The following is a 13,337-nucleotide window of genomic DNA, read 5'->3' as shown; positions in this document are numbered from 1 at the left end:
GTCTCCTCTGCTGTCACAATGAAGCCACCCTCAGGATGGAGGAGTAACACCTCATATTCCGTCTAGGTAGCCTCCAACCTGATGGCATGGTCATTGATTTCTCCTTCGGTAAAATTCCTTTTTTCCCTTCCCTTTCCCTCTTCTTCTGTTTGCCACTCTGAGTCCCCTCTTACCTCTTCCCTTCTCCTCAACTGCCTATCAACACCCCTGGTGTCCCACCTCCTTCCCTTTCTCCCATGGTCCACTCTCTATGCCTATAAGATTCCTTCTTCTCCACCCTTTGCTTTTTCTACTTATCACCTCCCAGCTTTGTTCTTCATCTCGCTCCCCCCTTCCTCACTCCCCACCACCAACCAACTGGCTTTACTTACCAAATCCTAGCTTCTCCACCATCCCCTCCCTCCACCTTTTTATTCTGTCATCTTCCCCCTTCTTTTCCAGTCCTGATTAAAGATCTCAGCCCGAAACGTTGACTACTTATTCATTTCCATAGATGTTGCCAGACCTGCTAAGTTCCTCCAGCATTTTTGTATGTGTTACTCTGGATTTCCAGCATTTGCAAAATCTCTTGTGTGTATAAATGTAAGATAATTTCTTTGTTCATTAAACTCCTTACTGCCAGCTGCAAATGGCTTCAGTTGGCTTTGATAATGCCAGTGAATCACCTCTAAATAGGCCTCTTTAACAATTGGTCTTGCATCTGGTTCTGCAATTATTGCTTCAGCATAATTTTCTTCCTAAACTGTGACTACTTTGTACCACACATATTCTTGCCTACCATCATCATTGGTGACCTATAGAAACTCAACTGTTCATGTAAAACTTAATATAGTGGCTTTTATATAATGACTGTACCTACTATCACAGGTGTTGCAGTTATAACTTGTATTCACTAGTTTACAGAATGTCTTGAACTCACTTATAATACACCCTACTTTAATTATGGCTGAAGGTTCCCCAGCTTGTGCCTCTGCTTTCATGCTGTATCCTCATTCCCATTCTGACTCGGCTACAGACACTACACTTTTTCATTCATGCTCTCCCCTTTGATGTCACAAAGTCTTTGCATTGACTCTCCCTTCCTGGAGTGCCTGGTGTGACTAATTTGCGCTCTGGTTACACTCTGCAGGGCTGGCATTAGTAAGAGTCTTCCTGCTATAGCATCCTACATATAACTTCAGTGCCCACATATTAATATGTGTTCCCTCTTAAAGGATTTCAACTCAATTTGTGTTTAATTCACTCTGTGTGACAATTTTACAAATATCAAGATCTCAGTGGGCCAGCTATTATCTATAGAAGGAAATGGACAGTTGATATTTTGGGTCAAGACCCTTCATCTGGACCTGTGCCCATGTGTTATGTCTTGTTCCATGGCAATTGTTCCAAATGGGCATTCTGAGGTTGCTGGCTCCTCAAATATCCATGTAAACTATCTGCCTTTTTCACTTGCATGAAGAAACTGATCTGCCACAGAACCTGTGTAGCTCAGCATAATCTGGCGTGTGGATGGAGGCCATCTTTTTACTGCCACCTTTTCAGTGGATATGCTCTCTGCTTTCATCTTGGGTTTGTGAAATGAGCAAAGTCCTTCATGTTTTTAGACGCAATCCCCACACTGGCAGTTATTCTACACTCTTGAGCTTCAAGCCTTCTGTATTAATTATCTTTGCCTAAATTCCCTTTGCACACCTCTACTCTATAGTGCTCATTTGAAGAAGTTTCTGAAATTGCACTTCTTTGCCAGTACATTTGATCTAACAAGATATTTACAAGCTATCTCTTCTGTTCCCTGATTACATTTGGAAATGTGTGATGCTCCTGAAGTTCAGATTAAGATGTATCTTCTGAGTTTTCACTCTGTCCTCACATGAGACCTTGTCCATGATCAAGGTACTAATAGACTCATCAAAGTTTCATGTCCCCAGCCTACCAGCAGCAAACAGCATTGCCTTCCTCTTCACAAACATCCCCACATTTCTTTGTTCTGTGTCCCTCTGCTGATGTCATTCAGGCCACAGAATATTTCCATTAATTCCACACATGGGGCAAATAGCTGAATCTGTTCAAGACTCTCAAGCTCCTCGACATGTCTGTAATATCAAGGGCGGGCTTATTGAATCTGAGACTTATTAATCCTGACAAACTGTCAGTTTCTCTGTTAGCTAACTCATCAGGTATTCTAGGTCAATACTTTTCTTATTTTCTTTTACACTTTTAGCGAATGCTGATTAGATTTTCAGTGGTAAAAGATCTTGAAAACTTGGCATTTTGCACATTTATTTCTTTTTATAATGGCAGCAGGAAAACAAAGTTTATTCAAAAATATAGAGTTGAAGTCTGGATAAGAATAGAGCTTTTAATAGTATTAAGCATGTAAAAAATTATTGGATCAGGTTTTATTCGCAGTCACTCTCTACTCCTTGCACACACTTCAAGATATGCTGCTACATATTTTACTGATTCAGAAGATCCTGGAATCTTGGAGTGAGCAGAACCTCCAATAATTCACACTAAAGAAGCCCTGCCCCATAAGGGGCAACAAGTTATCAAAGTTCAAAGTTAATTTATTACCAAAGTACATATATCAGAATCAGGTTTACTATTACCGGCATGTGATGTGAAATTTGTTAACTTAGCAGCAGCAGTTCAATGCAATACATAATGTAGAAGAAGAAAATAATAATAATATTTTAAGTAGATCAATTTACAGTATACATATATTGAATAGATTAAAATCATTCAAAAAATAGAAATAATATATATTTAAAAAGTGAAGTAGGGCTCACGGGTTCAATATCCATTTAGGAATCAGATTGCTGAGTGTGTGCCTTCAAGCTTCTGTACCTCCTACCTAATGGTAACAGTGAGAAAAGGGTATGTCCTGTGTGCTGGAGGTCCTTAATAAAGGATGCTGCCTTATCACCATATACAACCCTGGGATTCATTGTCTTGTGGGCTTACACAATAAATCCAATAACCATAACAGAAGCAATGAAAGACTGCACTGAGTGTACAACCAGTGTGCAAAAGACAACAAGTTGTACAAATACAAAAGCAAAGAAATAATAATCAAGAACATGAGATGAAGAGTCTTTGAAAGTGAGTCCACTGGTTGTGGGAACATTTCAGTGATAGTGTAGGTGAAACTGAGTGAATTTAATCCCACTGGTTCAAAAGCCTGACAGTTACGGGTTAATAACTGTTCCTGAACCTGGTGGTGTGAGTCTTGAGGCTCCTGTACCTCCTTCCTGATGGCAGTAGTGAGAAGAGAGCATGATGTTGGGGTGGGGTTGGGTCCCTGATGATGAATACTGTTTTCCTCTGACAACACTCTGTGTAGTTGTACTCTGGTGGGGAGGGCTTTACCGTGATGGACTGGGTCGTATCCATAACTCTTAGTAGGATTTTCCATTCGAGTGCATTGGTGTCTCCTTACCAGACAGTGATGCAGCCAGTCAATATGCTCTCAACAACACATCTACGGAAGTTTGTCAAAGTTTGAGATAACATGTCAAATCTTTGCACAATTCTAAGGAAGTAGAGGAGCTGTTTTGCTTTCTTTGTAATTGCTCTTATGTGCTGAGCCCAGGACAGGTCCTCCAAATAATAACACCCAGGAATTTGAAGCTGCAAGACTTAATATGTCTCATCACCAGCCTCTCAAAACACTTCATCATTGTGAATGTAAGTAATACTGAATGATAGTCATTGAGGCAGGTTACTACATTCATTTTAGGCACCCATATAATCGAGGCTAGACGTGAGGAACATAGCCTAAAGTTTCACAAGAATAGACTTAGGATGGCGAGGAGGATGGAAGTGAGTCCACAGACAGATCAGTCATGATCTTATTGAATGGAGTCAGCAGTTCAGATGCTCCTATTTTTTTATATTCTTGTATTTTTAAAACTCTCTTATAGATCTCAACTTGCAGCAATGCTCAAAACATAGATTTCCTGGCAGTAAAAATCAGAACATGTTTAAATCTCTGTGCTATCTAGAAACATAAATACCATTAAAAATAAAATCACTTTTTAAAACATTAATTATTTTCACAAAGTAAATAAAATTAACTGAAAAGTCCCCAAATCACAAATAAGCGTGAAACTGAATTGAAATTATTAAAAAATGAACATTGCCATCCCACTATCTCCATTGACTCAGACACAAATTTGAAATTTGTGACTGAACTTCACCAATGGAGTCCACAGGAAGTGTAATGGCAAAGGAAACGGGAAAATATGGTGTTCTGAATTTGTCAATAAATTGGAGATTTATGCACACATGGGATTCCAGCAAAGATGTTCCCGGTAAATGCCAATATTTCCATTAGGATGTGTTGCCATTCATGAGGATAATCTTTGTCTTTCACCTTTCCCCTGTGAAAGAAAGGTGATGCACCATATTGTCATTTAAGAATGAAAAAGTCTACAGTTTTTTTTTTGGAATTTTATTAGAATTACTGCAAACTTTAACTCAAGGCAAGAGAATATTTATCTCTGTTATAGGAGGGAATGTTAAGCTTTTTATTGAACTGAAAAAGCTGAGTGGCTTCTGAGACCTGTCTGTGACTAGAGATTAGAGAATATAATCAGTAGTTATTTAGTATATGAAACATATGCTGGTTCACTGAGAAGCAAATCTTCACATGTTGAAGTATTCACTGAAGTTTCAAAATAATTCCCTTGTATTTGGTAATGCACTGGCATTTGCAATGGAGCTTCTATCTACTCTAGTTTTTAATGGTAGAAACCAAGACCATTTGCGATATTTTATCTGTTCACATTTTTAAGCAAACATTTATGATTTGATGTAATTATTGCCTGCAGAATAGTTTACGGGTAATTTATTCCTGTGACTAGAGCTAATGATTATTTTTCCCCCATTGCTTTTTCTATGGGTTTTTTTGTGCTGGTGACGGATCGTACCTGTTTGATCACAGTTTGAAAGATAAAAATAAAATAAATTGGGACTTTGCTTCCTGTTCTAAATAAGCAATGTTACCAAGTTCAAATAATATATTGTTTATTTTGTGGAGCATACAGTGAATGCCTGCTTTTAGCATTTCTCTGCAAGCTTTAAATAATATCATCGATGAGGTGGGGTATTGACATTAAAGGCAACATGTGCATTTTATTATGACATTGGATGACTTTATAAATTGAATGTTTAGAATTGTGGCTGGACATAAAATTATGAAGTTTTCAAAGTTAATAGTACTTATTGTCTCACATTCATCAGAGTCCTGTAATTTATTAAGTAAATCATTCACTTCATGCATTTACTAATGAGCTATTACAGATGGACTGCCAGTCTCTATATAACTAATTCTTCATGCATATGAAATCACACATATAAGTTCAACACACACTTGAGTGAATATGATTGTCATTTTAAAAAATAGGTTTTGGCCTGACCTTTCTGCATTAAGATGAAAATAAGATTGCATAAATGGCATTGAGGTTAAACAACATTATTCTGCTTCATTCAACATGCTTCACACGATATAGAAGTTAGGCCCATCTTAATTGTTTTTTGAGAAATGGCATGATTTTACATGCATAAACAAATGGAGCCTTGGTTTCAGTATCGCGATTCTGCACATGTTCTCCGACTACAGTGTTCCCTGTGTCCCACACATCTGTCTAGTTTGTTTCTGCTGGAAAGAGCTTGGTGTTTTGTGCTCCCTGTATTGAATTCTATGGTGTCTGACAGTCTAGTTCTTCAATCATAATCCATTTTATATTTCACATTTGTGACATTTTGTGCATTGAGAAGGCTTTACTCAGTAGACAGCCTGATGAGTACACCATATTGACAGATGACCACAATCATCGTTTTGAAAAGAAATTAGATCACCCCTCAACCTCTTAAGTTTGAACACAGTAACATGCAACCTCCTCTCATGACTTAAGCCTTGGCAGCCGTGTTTCATTTAGACATCAATATCTCTATTACCCCAATGTGAATCAATGATCATTTATGGTAGAACTAAGTCACCAGAGACTTTCAGAAATAATAGTTTCTTATCAAGTTACAGGCTCCTAATAATTGATCAATGTTATCAGAGGGTGAGAACAGGATTAATGTGACAAATCTTTGGTCAGATATGGGTGAATCAGGGATGACCACTGGGAAAAACAGAAAAGAAGTAAATAAAAAATAATCCTAATTCAATAGTGTTATGTTTTGTTTCTCCAGAAGCTAATCAAACAGAAAAACATGGGAGCCTGGTGTTATGTTTGTTCTTTAGCAAAGGCAAACTTGTGTGGGCTTAAATGCTAGAACTGTTTTTTATTTACAGGTTTACAAGATGGTTTCAGCTTGACCACATTTTACTCAGGGCTTTCAGCCCACCAAGAGGGTATATTTGTGTGAGACCCATTCACCAAAGTCCCTTCCAATTCCAGGTGAACCACCCACATTGCACACTCGGAACTGTAACTGTTAATTATGTACACACATAATAATACACCTTCCCCCTTTAGAGACAGCAAGCACAACAGTATGTCCTCATAAACCTGCAAGATGCAATAACGCTTTATAATAAAAATATTTATATTAACTTCAATTGTAATAAGCAAATACAGTCCCTTATTCACTCAGTCACCATCAGTCCAGCTCTGTGGTGTCTTAATGATCCCCTGTGGACTCCAGTTTATCTCCACAGACATCTTGTTTTCACTTGCTACATTAATACCAGTGTCCTTTTGAGAACTCTGATCTGCATGTTAATTTCTTTCACATCCTTCTGACAAGATCCTGTCTATTCATCTCTGTTCTTGTGTTTTTTCTCTGTGTGACCATAATTCACTCAATGTGCCTCATAATAGAGCCTTGAACTATGGCTATGTGATCACTGAGTCTTTGCATGAGTTCCACCTAATTCTGTTTCAATTCACAGAGCTCCTTCTGTTGACTGTGTATCATAGATAGCAACTCCTCCTGTTGGTTTGTGTTGAACTGTTGCTGATGTTATGACCTTTGGGTATATGTGGTCTTCCCATCTTCCTTTTTATTTTTCTTCTTAAACTTCAGAGAGGATCAAAGAGATATTTTTGATTTCCAATCTTCAACTGGAAGTCGATGAGAGCCAGATTTTGAACCAAAGCTGCAGGATGTGGAAGCAAGACTGGCAACTTCTTCATCATGATCTCTCTGTTCAGCCCTGGCATCATGACGGTCATGCTGCTGTAGCTGGTACCAATGCCTATGGAAGGTGGGGTTCTTGTGCTTCTCTTGCATAACCTCTCTGGAGCCTTCATGGATGCTACGAGTTTCTCCAGTTACACTTGGTAAACATCCTTGTCCCTCAAAGACATCTGTGTACTCTTTACTGAGTGTTGCCCAGTCACCTTTGGTCTGTGAAGCCACCTTGAAAACTCCTTCCACCAGGTTGAGCCTTTCGCATGCAGTCAGGTCTAATACTGGTTGCATTTACTTATCAACAATTAGTAGCTGTGCCTTTAGGTGCTGTCCCTTGTGCTTAAAGGCCCCCTTTTACTGGAACATTCTCTCCAGTATAGCCTGTCACTTTTATCTTCGCTGGATAAATCTTACTCTTTGAGTGTCTTGAGTCACCCACTGATAATAAATTTACCTGGGCTCCAGTGTCAAGTTTGAATGGAATTACTGCCTCATTCACAGTCAATGGAACAATCCATTCTGATTTACCAGCACCAGCAATCTGCAGAGAATCTACAAAGACTTCCTTCATTTCCTCAACAACTGTGTGCACCTTTCTCTTGCAGGCCCCAGCTTTGCAGTACTTTGTGAACTGATTCTCCTTCCCACAATGATTACAGGACTTTCCATAAGCAGGGCAATTCCTTAGGATGTGCCTACCTCCACATTCACTGCATTTACTGTTTGATCCTACCTATTTGCTATGCTGGTACTTTGGGAAATGCCTTGTGTTCTGTTTTCACAGCGTGCACAGTTGTTTCTGTCCTGCTTGTTTCATACAGCTTGTGCTCGTGTGGTCTCTACTGCCTTACACATATTCACAGCCACTTCTGGCATTAATTCTTTTTCTCAGAGAATGCTTTCTCTGGGCCCATTATCTGGGATTCCACAAAACTACTTTGTCTCTTACTCGTGAATCTCTCAAATCTCCAAACTCAGAGGACTTACTCAGTGTGTGAAGCTTAGCTAAGTATTGGTCTAAGTTTACACCTTGTTTCTGTTCACAGGAGAACTTGTATTTCTCAAATGTGATGTTTATACATCGGACAAAATACTCCTCGAAGTTTATTATCAGAGTGTCCAATGTCAAGAATGTCTCATCAATTTGAATGCTGTTGTAGATGTCCAAAGCATCTTCACTGATTATGTGCAGTAAGATAGACACTTTTAATTTTTCCTCCACCCCATCGGCTCTCCTTGCCACTAAATATATATTGAATCACTGTTTGAAGCATTTCCATTTATCTGTTAAGTTGCCAGTAAACTGCATAGGTGTGGGGGGACTTAGTTTATACATGACAGGTCTTTTCAGGTTCTTTCAACTGGAGAATCCAGTGATCTTCAGACAATGTGCTCTGTTGCCTCACTGGCCCTTTCTCTTGCAGGCCCCAGGTGAAAAAAAAAACATGTTTTTCTGTCACCTATCTGTCCATTCCGCCATTGTGTCTCCATCGTCCTGATCTAGCATGTAAGTTTTTTCAACAGTGGTTTCTCTTTGCCACCCTCCCATAAAGCTGCGACTAGTGAAGCACCCGGGCAACAGTTGCAGTCTCTTCCATCTCAGCCTCTGAAGCTTGTAGCTCCTCCAGAGTTATTATAGGTCTCTTGTTGGCCTCCCTGACTAGTTCCATTCTTGCACGGTCAATCAGTTTTTAAGGATGGACTGCTCTAGGCAAATTTACAGCTGTGCCATATTCTTTCCCTTCCTTGTTGATTGATTTAACTGTAATCCAAGGGATATTCAGTAACTTGGAAATTTTCTTGTATCCGTCTCTTGACGTGCTTCTCAATAACCTTTTCGTGGAGTTGCTTGGAGTCTTTTGTCTTCATGGTTTAGTTTTTGCCGGGATACTGACTCACTAGCAGTTGTCCCTTCCAGATAAAGGTGTATTTTTACTACAATCAGGTGAAGCACCTTGACAGCACACAGGTCTCCAAAATCTGATCTCCATTTAACTAATTACGTGAATTCTAAAACCCATTGATTGCGCTAGTGATGATGTTAATTATTAAGGGGGGGGTGAATATTTATGCAAACAGTAATTTTGTATTTTATAGTTGTAATTAATTTAGATCTCTATGTAGAGATCCATTTTCACTTTGGCATGAAAGAGTCTTTTTCAGTTGATCAGTGTCAAAAAAGCCAAATTAAATCCACTGTGATACAATGTTGTGAAACAATAAAACATGAAACTTTCCGGAAGGTGAATGAATACTTTTTATAGGTATTGTATTAAGGAAGGCAATAGGTTTGCTGCCAGCATAAGGGAACTCAAATGTTTCAGGCCTTCAGCCTGAAAGATAGTCTTTTTCTATAACTACACTATTTTCTGTCACTTCCCTATTTATTCCATCTTGGTTGTTGCAGCTCCTTTTATTCTATGCGCTGCTGTCTTGTTGACAAGTCTGTTATGTTGCATTTTACCAAATGTCTTTTTCAAAGCCATCAAACAGTTCTCTTAAAGGAAACTCTTGTCTCATTAACTTTATTAATTCAAGTGACTACTAATTTTCTCCCTACTGTATCTGGAATTTACACACCACAGTCTAGTATGTATTTATTAGGCTTATCCTTGGACCTTATTTGTCAGAACTGGCATCAAATACATGTTGCACTCGGATTATAATCAAATCCTTTGAGCTTTGAATGCTTTGAGTCCGTCATTCACAGGACCGTGTGTCATATCCTTTCATGTATGTGAAGCACTACACAATGTAAGATCATGATTTACTATTGATTTTATACACCAGTTGGGACCTGAGCAACTAAAAAGGAAACTTGCACAACACCATCAAATGTATTGTCCTTTGCTTCAAAGGCAATGGTGTAACAATAAATATTCTTTGGTATTTGAGTCATGCGTTCGAGTCCCTGAAAAATTCTGCGGGTTATTTGATTTATGGTGTTTTTCTCTTCTCCATTCCAGGTGATACCCTCTCCTCTTCAGACATTCAACCCTTGGATGCTGGAGTGTGTGAAGTTATTAACACTGGAGTAGAATACAAGAAGAGTACAGCTCTGTGTTCGCTCTGTTCACTTTCGCCATCCAAAGAAGAGCCAAGTGACATTACGTGGACAGATTCAGCTCCATCATCATATTCCATGGACAGTAAGATAAGTAAATTTGGCTGCCAAACACCAAGCTCTCAGATTCATAGCAAAAATAGTGAAGGTAGGCTTATTAGTAGATGATCTTCAGAGTAAGGCTGAAAGGTTAAATGAAGAAAAATGAAGAACTTGCCTTTGATATTTCACAATTTTCTGTTCAGAACTGCTTAGCTTATCATTGCACCTTGCAATCCTTTGAGCTTCTTCACTAATGTAAGGACTTTGGAGCATGGCCTTCACCCAGGGCAGTGACCTTAGCCAAGACTTTAATCCAAGATCATTTGCGTATCTTGAATCAGCTGATGGTGACCTCCAGGAGGTGTGTCAGTAGTGTTTGGCCTGACCTAGTCTGAAGGCAGAGGATTGTTTTTCTATTCTGGATGAACTCCCTCAGCTAGGATTTTAAAAAAAGACAAATTTCCATTTGCAGTTGCTTCTCTGACCGTAAGGAGGGTATTCTTATCCTAAAAGCAATTACCTTTTTCAAAGTAGATTGCAGCTTTCAGTAGGTCTCACTTTGAACCAAATTCAGTTAAGCTGTACCTTTCAAAATCATGAAGCAGATCATGATCCTAACAAGTCCTCTTAAATTTACTGTACTCTTGATGTGTCAGAGTGTGCAACTGTATACTCCTGTCCAAAATTGGAATGTTTGCAGTAAGCACAGCTATATTTTTTAGACTTTGGAATATCAATCTTCCTCTGCTAAAGACATGGATGACATATACAGGATTGTGTTCCCAAGGGTATCAGTTGGTAGTTGGTAGGCAGCCGTTAATCCCAGGGGATCATGGGGTTGCGCCTCTGGTGGGCTGTGTCCTCTCCAGGGTGCAAGCCTGGGTGGGAAGATTTGAAGAACCGGCTGTTGCCCATGCAGCGGGTCCCCCCTCTCTCCACGTCACTGATGTAGTCCAAGGGAAGGGCAAGCGCTGATACAGCTTGGCACCAATGTCATCGCAGAGGTTGCCAGAGTGAAGTTGTAAACAACATCAAACTGCCTGAGGGATCCCGGCTGTGGATTTCATCCTTGGGGTTTACACCCGAAGCCCTTCCCATGGGTGGATATGGCTGCAAGGCAGCAGAGGTTGAAAATCGGAGTTTTCTGTCTCCTAAGTAGACTGCTGTCCAAGGCTGACGAGCCCCACCCACCAGAAGCAACTGGTTTTGAGACACCAGTGGTCCGTCTTTACCACTTGTCTTGTCAGTAGAAACAGTTCCGCCTTGCTTAGTAGCTAAGCCACGTGTGAAGGCCAGAAGTTGGACTTGGTCGTCAGAGGCTGTTAGAGACGCACGCTACTTGGAGCACTTTGCAGGTAGTGAGAGCATATCCACACTACCACCCCTGGCCATGACAAACTTAGAAACCAAAGGTATCAATAACATCATTAGCTGAATCATCCCAACATCTGTGGCCCTGACAATGATCAACAGTAAGTCACTCAGACATGGCAGATTCCAAACACAATCATGTCCTTCTAATAAGAGTCAATAGGTAGTGATTAATAGTGAATCACTTTTGGTGATCACTTTTTTCAGCTCCCAATGCAGGATGAGTGGTTGATAAATCAGAATGTGATTTGCTGCTAACTTATCTTCCCCTTACTGCTACAGCTTTTCTAGATGGCCATTAAGCTTGTATTTTGTATATTTGTAACTGAAATCTTCATTCAAATTCTATCCATTCCCTATGAAATTGGTAAGAGAATATGTATTTTTCAGGAGAAAATAAAGGTATTTAGACTTTTAATATTACATGCTGTTTGATTTGTTTTATTTACACTTCGTTGCTTCTTTGCATTGCTACCTGCATTGTTTCTGTCACGTGTTCCAGCAAACCTTCTAGCTAATGTTTACACCATTTTCATTTCATAGCCACTGACTGTCTCTATCTCTTTATCATCTCATCAGATGAGTGTGCGTCCCTCATTCTCGCCTGTCTCTTCTGCCAGTTTTACGATTTTCTGCTCATGCTACCTCACACATGTGTTCATCTGTGGACTCGGATGTGTGGCTGTCGCTGTCGTAAATATAACTCTGACATCAGAAGTAACAGCGATGATTGCAACTGCAAGTGTGATTTTGACTGTGGTATGTTTGACTCCTGTCAGGAGACCAGTGATTGCTTGGAATTGGCTTTAGAAATTTCTGAAGTATGCTATCGTTGAACTTTTATGGACGTGAAAGGAATGTAAAATTCGTAATCATTGTCTGGATATATAATGACACACTGCCCCCTTCACTTCCTTTGAGCGAGTACTGCCATACAGTCAAAGAGCAATATAGCACAGATACAGGCCCTTGAACCCAATGAGTACTACTGACCATGGTGACTATCCAATTCGTCCCAATTGCCTGCAGTCAGTGGGTATCTTTGTAACCCCTGCCCCTCCATGTACCTATGCAAGTATGACTTAAACGATACTATTGTATCTGCCTTAGCTACTTCCTCTTGGCAGCTCGTTCCATAAACTCACCATCCTCTGCGTGAATAAATTACCCATCAGGTCTCTCCTAAATCTTTCCTCTGTCACCCTAAATCTATGCCCCTGGCTTGGGGATCCCCTACCCTGGGAAAGAGACTATCACCATCCACCTGCTTTTCATTTATTTAAAATTTTATGAGGTCTCTCCAGATGCTCCTGCATTCCAAGGAATAAAAATCTAGCCTGGCCAACTTCACCTTCTAACTCAAGCTGTCTGGTCTTGGCAACATTCTCAAAAATCTTTTCTGTACTCTTTCCAGTTTAACCTGTGACTAGGTAATCAAAACTGTGCATGGTACTCCAAGCGTGGCCTTACCAATGACTTCTACAACCACATAATTAAGTGCCCTGACTGATGAAGGCCAACATGCTTAATGTCGTTTTCACCATCCCATCTACCTGTGATGCTTTCAACAAGCTATGCGCTGTATTCCTAAGTCCTCTGTTCCATTGGTGCTCTACCATTCAAAGCGTAAGTCCTTCGCTGGTGTGACTTTCCAAAATGCATCACCTTAGACTTATCTGCATTGAAATCCATTTGCAAGTCCTTGATCCAC

At 39.8% G+C, this 13,337-nt stretch overlaps 1 protein-coding gene across 1 annotated transcript in view; it reads left to right on the top strand.

Annotated features, from left to right (window-relative positions):
* The window catches only part of mdfic2 (MyoD family inhibitor domain containing 2), a 96,891-nt gene extending 84,429 nt beyond the window's left edge, over positions 1-12,462 (top strand). Inside the window, exons 2-3 of the mRNA XM_059944867.1 lie at positions 10,116-10,361; positions 12,206-12,462. Coding sequence (XP_059800850.1) covers positions 10,116-10,361; positions 12,206-12,462 — 503 coding nt within the window. The remainder of the gene's footprint in view (positions 1-10,115; positions 10,362-12,205) is intronic.
* The last annotated feature ends 875 nt before the right edge of the window (positions 12,463-13,337 follow it).

This window comes from Hypanus sabinus, chromosome 19 (genome assembly GCF_030144855.1).
Source record: "Hypanus sabinus isolate sHypSab1 chromosome 19, sHypSab1.hap1, whole genome shotgun sequence".
NCBI lineage: Eukaryota > Metazoa > Chordata > Chondrichthyes > Myliobatiformes > Dasyatidae > Hypanus > Hypanus sabinus.
This window is presented reverse-complemented; position numbering and strand designations above follow the sequence as displayed.